Below are 15,026 nucleotides of genomic sequence, written 5' to 3'. Positions count from 1 at the left end.
CAGAATTTTCGACGCCAGGTGGCAGCGCGGGCGCAATGTAAACGGAGGAGCGGCCAGCGCCGCGGCCGCGCACGATCGACTGCTGGGCGGGGGCGGCGCAGGCGCCCCGCCGCCGCCGACGGCGACGCGTCAGCTGGGCCGGCGATTATTTGTGCCGGAGACGGGGCCGCCGACCGACGGGGCTCCCCTGCATTCCGCCGACCCAGCAGGTCGTCCTTCACCCAGCTCAGCCGGACAGCGACCAAACGCCGGCTTAGAGAACGTCAGAGAGACGTTACATGCTAAAAAACGCAGCCCGTTATACGTACAGGCAAACGTTAAACCTCAGTCGGGCGTATCTCATTAGCGAGCCGCCCTACTTTCAGCCGGATTTAATGTGTCGTCAAAGAAATGTTAGACAGTGGGAGTGGGACAGTTTTCCAGACCATGTACCTTTACTCGCGATTCGGTCAGAGATAATGTCAATGCCTCTAAGCCTTTCCCGTGAAACGACCTTTTCATTCTTTCCTTCACTGTGGTGCTTCTTTCAGACTGCTGCCCATTTCTGTTCTTCTCTCTCTCTCTCTCTCTCTCTCTCTCTCTCTCTCTCTCTCTCTCTCTCTCTCTCTCTCTCTCTCTCTCTCTCTCTCTCTCTCTCTCTCTCTCTCTCTCTCTCTCGCTCGCTCTCGCTCTCTCTCTCTCTCTCTCTCTCTCTCTCTCTCTCTCTCTCTCTCTCTCTCTCTCTCTCTCTCTCTCTCTCTCTCTCTCTCTCTCTCACTCAGTCACACACATGACACAAGTCACACACTTATTGACTGTCTTGACAATTTACGGTACTAGATGTCAAATTTAACTTGTAAATACAGCCCATAGCCCACTGATTTATCTACAACTTTATTCATGATAATCAATCTCACGTCTCATAGGTAGGTAATGCATGCCTATAACATTGCTGCTACTTCAATGAAGTAAGTTGTGGAGTGTGGATGTTGTCGTAAGGCCTTCGAAGATAACCACATTAATCATATCCCACAGGGTCTATACAACTTGTAGCGCATGTCACTCTCCAGTTTCCAAGCGTTGGCACATTTCAGTTTCCAAGCGTGATGATTTCTCATCATCACTGCTCTGTAACTCTCACTGGAAAGTCTCACTGAAAAACGTTGATTATATAGGCGCCGCCACCTTTAGCTATTCGGTATTCAAACAGCACTGACCAATATTCTCATTAAGACTTTCACCAATACCTACTGCTCTCATGATACCTCGCCACCAAAACTCCACCGTCACAGAGCTCCTTTCTCTATGGCGCTGGCTGCGGTGCAGCACAGCATGGGAGCATTGCGGCACAGTCTACCCGTGCGTGTGCTGCGGCACAGTATAACTCCCCGCGGCGCGAGGCCGGCGCGACGGGGTGGTCGGGCGAGGAATATCGGGCGAGAGGGTGAAGGAATATCAGTGTGGTGACGTGCATATTGTGTAGAATTGCCGGTGTAGTTTACCTGTTCGGTTGGTGTTGTTGAATGATCGAGTGGACGTCTCTCATGCTGGCATGCTGGACTGAATAAAAAGGTGGCTAAAGGCGCGGTCAGTCTTTGACGGAAGGGATCGTGTTTAACATCGGTAATGATGTGTATCGGTTGACATCGGTTCCTGATTGTTCTCGAAGTTCAAACGAATGATGGCAAAAATAATTACATGGTTTTCGCCCACCCCTGTGACTTCCCTACAATCCTGCATTTTCATTCCATTCTGTTTGCCATTCAGGATCCTTGATTTCGGACTTCTGCGGTGAACATCACCAAAAGGAATGCTTGCAAATAAATATGAAAATACGTAAAGACAAATAAACTTAACACTTCAATAGTCCATGATTGCGTTACTGGCTGACCGGCTGGACACAGTTGGCCGCGGGTCCCGGCGGGTCTCGGGGGCCCTCCCCGGGAGCGGCCGGCGGCGCGGGGCGAGCCGGATCCGCCAGCCCGGTCGATCGCGCTCACCGCCGTTTAGGTTAGTTATGTACTTACATGACGCCCGATAAGATAAAGCAGCGCTAATTAGGCCGTGCCTGGGATGCGTGAAACACGGTGGCGCAGTGGCACTGCCATGAAAGCACGACACGGATGCTATCTCCCCGGCACGGTGATGCAAGACAACATATAGGGGGAACTTCCCTGCCGAAACCCGACAGGAAGGGTTTGTCCAGAGTTTATCAATCTGTTGACGTTGACACACGCTGGCCTTTGCGGCGAGGTAGAGTACTGAGAATATATCGTGATAAACCGATTAGATATTAGCTTACAGTCCGCCGGTGACCAGAGGTAAGGGCCTAAGGGGGAGGCGGTCACCGGACGGGCGGTTACGGCCGCGTCAGAGCCAGCCAGGTCGCTGGAGGTCGGGTCAGAGCAGCTGAGGGCGGTGGCAGGACTGAGAGTGACGGTACAACAGAGGACAAACATCAGCGGATGCATATTGCATGGCGTGAGTGTGCTCGCTGAGCTCAGAGCTGGAGTCTAGCTGAACTTTACCGCTCTGCTGAATGTATGTCAATAAATCCGTTAAATACTACTAAATTCAAGAATGAAAATTATTGTACCTATTCATCTAAGCAGTCTCGTGAAAACATCAGTATAAGCAGACAAGCATGAAGCACACCTATTGTCATGGGCTCCAATACACTACAATCACTCGCACAACCCTTATTGCTTTGAATCACCGTATCACTTGGCGCGGGCGTGTGATCGTTTTCTGAGGCTGCATTCGGCACGCTGTACTCTGGTCCAAACTTCGCGCTATCTGGATGAGTTTGGTAACTTCTCGGGGCCAACCGGAAGCGGCAGCAACAAAGGTCAATCCTGGCAGCTGAGGTCAGAGCGTCGCTGACACGATTTGGTGATGTCCTTTGATGCCAAAGATCGAGGTAAAACAGTCATTGGCACACAACTGGAACATGTAGAAACAATTATTCCTATTTAATTCCGCAAATATATGAATTATAAACGAGACAAATCGATGAACAACTGGGCTACATTTATTGATCGACCCGTTTTCACAAGATCAGATGCATGTCTGATGCCTCCGTTAATCCTAATTCAAAGAATGGTTTCTTGTTTTCAACCATGAATCATCTAAGTTAACGCAAAAACCTTTGGTGGTTCGTTTAGCTGATATGCAAGACAACGTTCTGTGAAAGCTTGCTGCAACGAAAGCAAAGAGCCTGAAACTCCGACTTAACTCGAAACTATCGTAGCTCTTATAATTTTACTTTATATTTTAATTTTATCGAAGTACTTCCGGTTGGTAGAAGTTGACATTGACAGATGTCTTAAGTCTTAACTACAAAGGCCATTGACGCAGAGCACCCTCTCAGATAAAGCAGACCGGTGTCTGACGGTTTCCGGTCTCACGTGGACACCTCCACCACTCGCACGGGTCAGTGACCATTATTGACTGGACGTTCATCTCTGTCCACGTCGGGTCGGCCCGGGGGAGCGGCAGCTGATCAGGGATCAGCGGTCAGCTTCCGGTGGTCAGAGGTCAGCGGTAAGTTTCCGGTGGTCAGCGGTCAGCTGCCGGTAGTCAGAGGTCAGCTGGTCAGGGGTCAGGTGGTCACCGATCAGTTTCCGGTGGTCAGATGCTAGCTTCAGGTGGTCAGAGGTCGGCTGCTGTCGCGGTCGCAGCCCAGAGGTCAGCTGTCGTCAGTCAGAGGTCAACCGCCAGTGGTCAGGGGTTACCTGACAGCGGTGACAGGTCAGATACCGTCAGTCAGAGGTCAACCTCCGATTGTCAGGGGTCACCTGACAGCGGTCAGAGGACAGCTGCTGGTGGTCAGCCCCCAGAGGTCAGCTGCCGGTGGGACAGTCCCGCGCCCGGTCGCTCCGGCGGTCTAATAATGAACCGCCGTCGGCGCATCCATCAGAGGGGATCAGCACCTTGACCATGGGCCCGGGCAGATGCGGGCTGGCCATAGCGCCGAATGGCGGCTGCCTGTCTCGGCCTGCAGCGTCCACTCGGGTCCAGCTGGGGAGTCGAGGGGCTGCTAGTCAGCTGGTCGGTAGCACTGCGATAGGTAGGGGAGAGTGGGGCACATTCGTGCAAAAAATGGATAAATCCATATATCTGTTCTTTGGTTAGTGCAACGGCAAAATTGTTGATTGTAGTATGGAAAGGAACTATTGCACATATTTTTCCTCTTAAAACTTATCCTCTAAAGTTACCGCTTCTATTAGAAAAATGACTTTTAATAACTCTTAACGTTTGCACGAAACTGCCCCAGGTATGGGGCACATTCGTGCATGGGGTGGGGCACTTCCGTGCACCCCGCAAAATTAAATGAATTACCGGGCATTGCAAGAAATTTACCAAAAGAAATGAGCAGGGGGTCATTTTACTTGATTCCTTTCCACAGGAATGCATTGCACAACGTATGTAGAAAGAATTGGCTGACCAACAAGAATGTGCCAACCGCCGGCCATCGACCCGCCTCCGTGACCTCTCCAAGGGTCACGTGAATTACTTGTCATGACGTCGCAAGCAGCCGAGACTGAGTCAGGCGAGCGTCGCTACTACAGATAAAGTCATAAATCGCAAAAACGAAAAAAAATATGCAGGAATGTGCCCCTAGGCAGTGCGTGCACGAACCTGCCCCACAACACTATTTGTAATATACCTAATTCAAAATTTCTTATTGAAAAAATGACAGTTTTTCAACAAACAAGTTTGCAGCAGTTCCGTGAATAGAGTGAGCTTCTTCGGACCCAATTTTGAAAAGTTAAACCACATTTCCGAGTCAGGATCACGAAAATGGATGATATGAGAAAAGTTTGGAAAGCCCACGAATATGACAAATTTGCGTTTTTATCAAGCATGACATCAGGTACAGTGTTGTCTCCTACAGTGAACGAAGGGCGGCAATGATAGACATATTTTCATATTTACCTTTAGCTCGTGCAGTCACTCGTGTTCCCATAAATTGCTGAAAACGAATGTGCCCCATGCACGAATGTGCCCCACTCTCCCCTATACGTCTTATCAGTTGGCGTGCAAGCTGCAGCTTTTTAATCTCTCTGAAGGTTTGGCAGCAGGAGTTGGCCGGACATCAAAAAGACCAAAAGTCCCGGCCGTGTATCGTATCAGCACATCCGCGGCGGCTGCACATTTTTGTTCCATTCAGCAAACAGGCGCTTCCTGTCGGCCTGTTGTTCGCACTCCTCCCACGTTTGGGCCGATACCGGCTCCTCACATTCCTCTCTGCCCCGTCTCCGCCGTGCATCTGTAACCGATTCCTTCGGTTCGCCCACATCGACCGTCCGGCGTCGTAATACAAAAGCCGAGGAAAAGCACGTGCCATGCGGCACAAGCATATCTGCAGGCGCCACCGCGCACGATGAGTTGTGCGGCGCAGTATCAATTCAGGCGTTACTTGTGCTGCCATCTAGCAGTGGAAATGTAATGTAACTGCCGAGTGTCCTATTCGTGGCGCCAACAGCTCTACCCCGGAGCTCAGATATAGAACCTTGCAGTCCCGGTGTTGAGAGCCAGGGTTTGAGTCGTTCCGGCTCTCGATATGCGGAGCCTCCTGACGGGGATGGTCTGCGATTTGTGGAAACTGCCGCAGCCAGTTCAAGTCACTGAGCTGGCGGACCTTGTCGGGCTATGTGTGTCCGCTTAACTTCTGATACCTTAACTATCTAGAAATAAAATTGTTGTTTCTACTTAACACTAGCTCTGGCCTAGTTAAAAACCGGTGTAGGCCCTCGGAGACCAGTGCCGTCACACGAGATCAGTGTGGAACTCTCAATGACCATTGTATGGTTTGTTTGTTTGTTTGTTTGTTTGTTTGTTTGTTTGTTTGTTTGTTTGTTTGTTTGTTTTGTTGGGTTAGGCCCTTTCGGTCTGACAAGACCATTTTCAGAGCCGGAAGGATGATAAGAATTAGGGGGAGACATTGGTCTGGGCAGACACCCTAGAGAGTCGTCCGGGCTGAGCTCGTCCGAAAGGACAGGCCGACCAGTCCCCCAAGCACTCTCTGCACCCGGCTACGGGATGCGCTCCCTCGGGAGCAGCGGGGCCGCTCCAAGGGAGTAGCCCGCATGAGATAAAAGTGCCTGTCCAGCCCGGAGTGGGGGTTGCAGTGTGCGATGAGAAGGATTTCACCGCCCTGAGGATGGAAACGACGGAATGGAGGCCAGTGTATGGTTCTGCGTGGTCTTATTTTATGTGGGATTATCGGCATCAGAAGTAGCGGCTCAGCCTCAGCCAGTTCTCCCAATTCCACGCCACCTTGGCTTTGGACTTTGGAGTCGCAACAGACGGCGGAGGTCAAGGTCGCCACTATAGGGCGGCGGCCGATCTGCTGCGCTCGGGCACCCCGAGCTCGGCACAAAGTTCCACGTGGTCTATAATGCTTTTATAAAGCCTCTCACGAACCGGATAGGGGCCGTTAAAATTCGGACGGCCGTCCTAATTGAGACCGTCGAGGTCCCCCGTGCGCCTTGCCCCGGTCTACCCTAAGGGTGAAGCGCTACCTCCCGTGCGCAGGGGCGCGGGAACTACTTTCAGACTGAGGGGGGGGGGGGGCACACCATAATACAGATCATCCTAGCGGTACCCTCAAATCTAGTTTTCTCATCGGTATTTAGGCCACTTATTTTTCATCCCTTGGCTTTTTCAACAAAAAAAAGAGTACATTTGCAAAAAAGTACCTACGGTATTCCGTCTAAAAGTTGTGGGGGAACCGCCCCCACGGCCCCAGAATTGGGGGGAGGGGGCAAGCTACCCCCACTGCCCCCCCCCCCGGTTGCCGCGCGCCTATGTCTGTACGAAAATACAAATCGCCGTTGATGAAGACATTAGACATCAACAACAACAAAAAAAACGACTTGGATATCGACACTCGACCAGCATAGGCGCGGGAGCCGGGGGGCAGTGGGGGCAGCTTGCCCCCCCCCCCCCCAACTCTGGGGCCGTGGGGGCGGTGCCCCCACAGCTTTGAGACGGAATACCACACTTTTTTTGCAAATGTTTTCTTTTTTTGTTGAAAAAGCCGAGGGGTGAAAAATAAGTGGCCTAAAACCGTTGAGAAAACTAGATTTGGGGGTACCCTAGGCTAATCTCTATTAGGTATGGTGTGCCCCCCCAGTCGGAAAGTAGTTCCCGCGCCCCTGTGACGACCAGTGGCGGCGGAACACCTTGCAGGCTGAGGCTTCAATTAAGGTGGGGGCACTGCCGACTTTTGGTCCCATTGTTTCCAAATTCCATGCAACGCCTGATAGCGCTAATGTTAAAATGCCAAAATCAAAAGCGGCACGGTGCCCCGGTGCCGTCGGCCCGTCTCCCCCGTTCCGCCGCCTATGCACTCGACAGTAAAAAAAAAAAAAACTTCCAGATTGGCACAATCATGGACCGCTGTGTCCGCTGTGTCCTGTTTGTTGTATAGTGCTTAGTGGTGCTTAGTATTCAGTATGTTGTGGGTTCGCTGGATTCGCATTGCCTTATGCGAGTCCGATAACATAAACGACTCATTTTTCGTTATCACACTCCACCACTAGATAGCAGCCGAAACCGACCAATGGGATTACGAGATGCGTACGCCATGAATATCGCTTTCCGTGCGCTTTGTCGACGAAGAACAACACCCTTTGACCCAATTGCAAATTGGATTTAACGGGTGTTTATCTAATGCTACCATCATGATACTTCTGGAGCCTAATAATAGGGTTGTCGAAGAGACATTAACGCTCAAGTTCAAGAATGCACAGGCTGGGTAAGTGCTTATATCTCCAACTGTTTCTGAATGGCCTGCCGGTTTGTGCGCCACTATTGTAACATTATATGGTTTGTAGCTTTATTGAGTGATTTTATGCATATTTGTGTCATTTGACATAAATTTATCATTGTAAAAATGCCCACAATTTTTTTAACAATGTCAAGATTGATATTGATTCATGCCAAAGAATGAATGTCCAGCAATGACTCACGTTTTGGGGTGTGGTGGACCTGGCGAGTAGAATAAATGCTATATTGTGTCATGTGTGCATTGGATAATGTTGTTTAATGTTAGCACCATTGTCAGTTTCACACTATTATTCTTGGATGTACAGGTCTGGTTTTATTTCAGTGAATGACATTTTTGTTTCACAAGTCAAAGTCAATTTTTACTATGGTATGCATACATTGAAGTGTCAAATGTTAAAACTTGATAATTGTATGCTGACTTTTTTGTGTGGGTTTTCAATCAAATGGATTATCTTACTTGTTTTCCCTTGTTTCAGAGTGAAACATGAATCTATTGATGTTACGTTGGCTGATTTTGATGGAGTGCTCTTTCACATTTCCAATCCGAATGGAGATAAGACCAAAGTTAGGGTAAGTGTTGCAGCAAAATAATATATATTTATTTCCACCATATAAAAAACAGGTAGCTGTTTGCCACAGTAAAAATGCCAGTGATGATTAGGCATTAGTCATTGAACATCCACCAAGTATACCTATTCTTGATAAGTGTAATATGGCTATCATATCTTTTTCATGGGCTTGTTAAATGTTCAGTCTCTGACAAAAATCATTCAAATAAAAGATAATCCTGTTTGTTAGATACCATGTCAGAATTTATGCCAGTTCATTGCCATTGCCAACCAATGTCTCCAGTTTTCATGGGCCCCTAAAACTGGGCCACACTTACTAACAGATCAGGGATATGTAGACTAGCTCTGAAACCATAGGTCCATCTTATCACTTGAGTGACATTTCACCCCCTCATGCTTCAACTGTGTATTGACTACTGCAGGTGAGCATATCACTGAAGTTCTACAAGGACCTGCAGGAGCACGGCGCAGATGAGCTGCTGCAGAAGATATATGGGGATCTCGTCACTGCCACAGAAGAGGGTAGGTATTGGCTGTGGCTGGGACAGCAGCGTGTATACTGCTGGGAGAGTGTGGCACCATTTAACAAGAGGGTTTGGTCTGGATAGCATCTTTGTGTGGCAACTATAAGGCTGAGTCAACTAGCATGCTTATGTTGGTCTAGTCAACAGTTATGGCTCATTATTTAACTAATCATTAGTGTAGCTCATCCAAGTCCAGGTGAATTTTTAGCAAAGGGTCAATTTGTTGCATTATGTTCAAATGATTTTAATTAAGTACCTATTCATCCTGCTTTTGACAAATAAACCACTTTTGCCAAATTACCAATATCACTCAAGCTAACATTTCGCTGTCATTGTGTTTTCAGGTTACAATGTGTCTTTACTAGTGGACCTGGAGAACATTCCTGATGACTGGGAGAGCTTAGTGAAAAAGATTGGCCTGCTGAAGACGAACTGCTTTGCATCAGTGTTTGTTAAGTATTTTGAATTCCAAGAGAAGGGAGAGGAAGGTGCAAAACGAGCTGTGGTTCACTATCGAGATGAGGAAACGATGTGAGTACTTATGTACCAAACTATGTCTAACTGACTGACTTTTATGCTCAGCTGCTCATCATTTTAATCTTTTCGCATGCTGTTTGTATACTTTTTCATTCCTCAATGCCTCTTGTTTCTGTCCTATTTCCATCCAATCACTTTCCTGGTGCCCCTGCTCATTGTCACTGGTCGGTTGATTTGATTGTGTACTCCAATCCTGTCAAGCACCAGCTTCCTGTCTATCTCCCCTGACCAGCTCTATATGTCTACATCCCTCCAGCCAAGGTCGAGCTAACTCGGACTCGCCATCCGTGTCCGTCTCGTGTCCGGTCTACGGCTGGCATCAACAGCAAATTCAATGTCTTCCGTGATACTTTTTTAGCTCCGAACGCGTGTATTTCACCCTTTGGCAATGGACAGCACAATTTAGTAGGAGCAGTTAACAATACATGTATTTTACTGTCAATTTTTCGAAAATGTTGTGTGTTAATGTGATTGCCGTTTATGGCAGACTGTATTCGTTTACGACACGGCCGTACTGCGCTTTGTCCACATCCCCGTGGGTTTCATCCAGCCCACAGTCGAAGAAGTTTGCTCTTCTTTTCTCTAATTCCTGTACCCAGTGTCCCTGTTCTCTGAGCTTCTCTGATCTATTCGGCGCTGCCCTCTCGCTCCAGGTATGTGGAGGCCAAGGCGGACCGGGTCACGGTGGTGTTCAGCACCATCTTCCGCGACGAGGACGACGTTGTCATCGGCAAGGTGTTCATGCAGGAGTTCAAGGAGGGCCGCAAGGCCAGTCACACAGGTACGGGCGGCTTCTCGTGAACGGGAGGTGGTCGGACCGCTCTCGGCCATCGAGGGAATGGCCAGATGGTTGTTAGGGACTTCACACACTGTTCAGGAGGCTGAGAGCTTATTTTGGTGCGTGCCAATGTTTCCATATGTTGGTCGCTGGAAGTTTGCATTGGCCATTTGTTCTGCGCTGTGCTGTCCCGGACTGAAAATCTGTGTTTCGTTATGTTTTATAATTATATGTTTCGTTCACAGCGCCCAAATGCTGTTCAGCCTCCGCGATATAAATTCCGCAATTGTGACATTTGTCGCGGACTTGCAGTCACTGTATGTTTTTGTTTTTCGGTCCAACGCTCAAATGCTCTTCAGCCATCGGGACTTGTTCCGTATTTTCTACATTTGCCCCGCACTGACGGTGTGTTTGTGTCCGTCGCAGCGCCCCAGCCCCCAGGTGTTGTTCAGTCATTGGAACACGTTCCGTATTCACTGTATTTCTCCCCAGCTGACGGCCCCTGTCTCTGTGTTCCGCAGCTCCTCAGGTGCTGTTCAGCCACCGGGAGCCGCCGCTGGAGCTCCAGAACACGGACGCGCGCGTCGGGGACAACATCGGCTACATCACGTTCGTGCTCTTCCCGCGGCACACCAACCGCGCCGCCCGCGACAACACCATCAACCTGATCCACATGTTCAGGGACTACCTCCACTACCACATCAAGTGCTCCAAGGCCTACATCCACTCGCGCATGCGGGCCAAGACCTCGGAAATCCTGAAGGTGTTGAACCGGGCGCGACCAGAGGCCAAGTCGACCGAAAAGAAAACCATCAGGTAAGACTCGAGAGACTGACTAACGTCTAACGATAATTAGAAAATAGGCCTTTTGCAATATCCTGCCATGAGTGCACCATTTGAGTTTTCTGACTAGGCGCCAGCTGTCAGTCTTTTCTCGCTGTTTGCTTTACCATGCGCACGATGCGTCTGGTTGCTGACAAGGTCCGGGTCCAGCCCATATGGTATGAATGCGGTATAGAACGCCCTCTGTACTACCTGTAACAGGTGTGCTTAACAGGTGTACTCCCTCTGAATGCTCAGATCGTCTGAATGGGAATAAGCTGCTCGAATATTACTCTATCAAGAATCTTATGACGATAAGTTACACCTTTCCGTGTTAAAACTTGTGGATGCTCGCTACTTTTTTATTTTTTGACTTGTGTTTTACCCTTGAGTCGCAGAAACGAGCCATCTGCAGTTCCTTGCTGTCACCACTGCCCCCGCTCCGTCTCCCCCTAACCACCCCCGTGTGTGTCTGTCTGTCCGGCAGTGGTCGGACGTTCCGGCCCTCCTAGAGGCGGCCCGGCCAGCGGGAGTGGCTCGGGGGACGGGCCGCGCTCAGCCGCACATCTGTGATTCACTCTCCACGCCGGCGCCGACTCGGCCGCGCCCCAGTCTGCCTTGCTCCGCGGCGCGCGCCTCCACCAGCGAGCCGGCACACAACGGCAGAGGAGAGCGCCCGAGCGCCCGGCGCCGCGGCGACGAACGCCCGGCGCCTGTCCAGTCTTTGTTATTATATGCGTGAGCTCTTCCTAGATTACCTCCGCCGGCGCCCGAGGCCGCGCGGTCCTGTTCGCCTCCTTATTTTGTGATCGGACGGACGAGTGGCTAATTGTTGGTAGCGTGATGATTCAGCGCGTCGGCCGCTGTTAATATAACCGCGGCGGCCGGCGCCGCCACCTACTGCTTATGCGATTGGAGGGCAGTGCTTGTCGGCCGGGACGCGCGACACTGCCGTGAGCGCGTCGTATATATGATCCGCAACTGGTAATATGAACGATGCTTGCAGTTATGCCCTTTTGGCAGGCTTCTCCAATATATGGTATGCCTTTGGAGCTGCTGTTGCTGAGCCATGCCTTGGCCGGGGTTGGGTGGTCACCTGTGCATCAGCTGAGGTGCCTCGCCGCGGTGGGGTTTGAAGGACTTTTGGCAGTTCTGGCCGTGCCGTGACAGCCACGATAAAGGGAAGCGGATACACCGGTGCCTTATCTTACGGCATTCCTCTACCCGCTGCCATCAGGTACTAGTGCTACCGTGGAAACGTAGACACACTTGACAATGCTGTTTTCTTTTCCATGGAAACCGTAGCGACTGCATGATAGCGTCGGGTAGCGGGTAGCGGCGTGCCGTGCAACATGCTCCGGACGCTGACCCGGCATTGCGCAGCGTCTGTGGCCGCGTGGGACGATATCAGTTACCGCGTCCTGTATTCTGGCCCGGCTGCCCTGCCCATGACCGGCTGTGTACAGGGCGAGGAAGCTAACGCGGGACCAGGCGTGATACTTGGTAATATTAGCCGGTTTGACAAAGGATGGGGTGATAGTTCCTTTTTAGACTTTGATACGTGAAATTGCAACCGGTCGCTTAGCAGATTATGAAGGTAACACAGGTCACAGATAAGGTTATGCCCAGTCACAGACGAATTGTTGCCAGTGTGAGTGACTGCAGCCAATGATTCATCATTCGTGGCCGATAAAACCATGGACGACGCGATACGCATGGCTCAGGGCACACCACGGAATGGTAGAGAAGCCGTGTAGATGTTACAGACCGTATGAAAACCCAGTCCGTTTGCAAACGGCCTGGCCCAGTCAGGCCGTTTGAAAACGGCCTGAAAAAGCCGGCCGTTTGCAAACCGCCTGAAATATCAGGCCGTATGAAAACGGCCTAGGCAGTTTGAAACGGCCTAGACAGTTTGAAAACGGCCTAGTCAGTTTTCAAACGGTCTGGCGAAGTACAACAGCCTCTGAAGATTGAACTTAATGGATCCAGGTTGGTCGATGATCAGGTTGCATCCATGTGAATGCTTGCGCATTCCATGCCGAATGACTTGTCTAAATACGTCGAACATTTTCTTACTGTGCTGATGCTCGGCCCGGCCGTTTTTCGACAATATTACTAATTATTCAAGTTCACGGTCCGCCTGTGTACGGCCATCCAGTTGATGGAGCCTGGTGAAGCCACACTGGTGAGGTCTGGTGAAACGTATCACTACAAGACTAACCGATTATTTTGCGGCATAAAACGCCGGAGCGCGCAATGGAGTTCACACCAGTGGCGCGGGGACCGGGGGGGGGGGGCTAGCGGAGGCTGAGCCCCTCCAACTTTTCGGCTGGGGAGGGGCTCGTTATGTATTTGAGCCCCCTCCCCCCCTCCCCCAGCTGGAGGAATCGAAATCGGAAATCTACCAACATAATTTTATAGATTTGTAAGACACCTCAGTCTTCAGATACAGCCTCCGGTCTATACTGCATGTCTCTGTATTCCTGTGTTCTCAGCTTGACCGAACACACAACACACAACCAGCCGCGCCTTCGGCCGCGCTCCACACACACACCCTCTGCCCAGCGCTCTGCTCTGCTCTGCTCGCGCGCCGACGCGCGACCGCTTCCCGCCACAGCCGGGAACACGATTTAGCCGTGCATCCTTCACGGCTCTCGGCCACTAAATAATATTATACCTACTTACACTCCTCCCCTCCTATTGAACAATATGCCAACGACAGTCACAACAAACGCTTAATCAAAAGACCAGTGAGCAGGGTCGAACCGTTTCGGGGGGCGTACCTCACGCCCGAAACGGGTGACAGTTCGCGGCCGCTGATCCACATCCCGCGGCGGCTCGGCATCGAACGGCGGCGGCGGGGACGGCGGCGGAACATGTGGTACCTCCGGCCGGTGCGGCACAGCGTCATGGAGCGGTACAGGGTCAGGTGGCGGCACACAGTCAGGTCGCATCTCGGGCAGACGCGGCATCGGCACGTGCGGCAAAACAACAGGTTGCGGTACATAGCGGCCAGCTGTGACACCTTGGGGCGGAAATACAATTGGCGCCCCACCCATACCAGGCACACTATGGGGCCGGGCAATGGGCGTTCCCGGCACATCTCGCCAGAGAGACAACCCATGCGCTCTTGTCGCGGTCCTGTGCCCCTCACTCACAGCCGGCGGGCGCTCCACTGTGTTGTCCGGCTTCAAGCGGTTGTGGTGCACCACCAGACTGCGCCGCTTTCCCTCCTCGCGCACTCGATAGTTCACTGGTCCACATTGTTCTATGATCTCAGCCGCACGCCAAGGCCTCACAAACTTATGATATTCACCGCGCTTCGGTACATTGCGAAACAAGAACACTTTGTCACCCGGGCGATACGACCACTCGTTCATTCTGCGCTCATACAAAGCTTTGTTGCGGTCATGGGACAGCTGATCGCGCTTAACCACATCCTTAAAAGTAAGTCGGAGTGTCTCTCTCAAATCGTCTATGTACTGGGGGAAGGTTGGGGCCCGATCCACAACCGGCCGATCACCCAGCGAGGCTTCCGCCGGCAGGCGGGGCTCTCGCCCAAACATCAAGGCGAACGGAGAGTATCCCGTGCTGTCGTGCACCTGACTCCGGTAGGCGAGCATGAGCATCGGAAGATGCTTATCCCACTCCGTGTGCTGCTCAACAAACTTAGCCAGCATGTTCAAAATGGTGCGATTGGCTCGCTCAGTCATCCCGTTGCCCATAGGGTGATAACTGGATGTCTGAGACTGCTGAATGCCGAGCAGTTCGCTCACAGCTTTCATCACCGCACCGACAAAGTTCCGACCTTGGTCCGAGTGCACACGTTTCATGACGCCAAAACGAGAAATAAACTCATTTACAAGAACATTCGCAATCGTAGTAGCCTTTTCATCCGCGAGGGGATACGCTTCAACCCAGCGTGTGAAGTGATCAGTGATCACTAGCAGGTGTTTGTAGCCTCGAGCGGTTTCCGGCAGGTTGGTCACAAGGTCCATGGACACCAGCTCCATCGGCTCG

General features: G+C 51.1%; 1 protein-coding gene across 1 annotated transcript; it reads left to right on the top strand.

Annotated features, from left to right (window-relative positions):
* The first annotated feature begins 7,446 nt into the window (after positions 1–7,446).
* LOC122380349 (actin-related protein 2/3 complex subunit 2-like) lies at positions 7,447–12,058 on the top strand. Its single transcript, XM_043363435.1, has 7 exons — positions 7,447–7,744; positions 8,253–8,346; positions 8,768–8,867; positions 9,214–9,400; positions 10,060–10,187; positions 10,706–11,000; positions 11,494–12,058. Exons 1-7 carry the CDS (start codon positions 7,671–7,673, stop codon positions 11,516–11,518), a joined length of 903 nt encoding a protein of 300 aa, XP_043219370.1. The 5' UTR covers positions 7,447–7,670; the 3' UTR covers positions 11,519–12,058.
* The last annotated feature ends 2,968 nt before the right edge of the window (positions 12,059–15,026 follow it).

Source organism: Amphibalanus amphitrite, unplaced genomic scaffold, assembly GCF_019059575.1.
Source record: "Amphibalanus amphitrite isolate SeventyFive unplaced genomic scaffold, NRLGWU_Aamphi_draft 000096F_arrow, whole genome shotgun sequence".
NCBI classification, from domain to species: domain Eukaryota; kingdom Metazoa; phylum Arthropoda; class Thecostraca; order Balanomorpha; family Balanidae; genus Amphibalanus; species Amphibalanus amphitrite.
The sequence above is the reverse complement of the archived record's forward strand: the minus strand, read 5'-3'. Positions and strand labels throughout refer to the sequence as shown.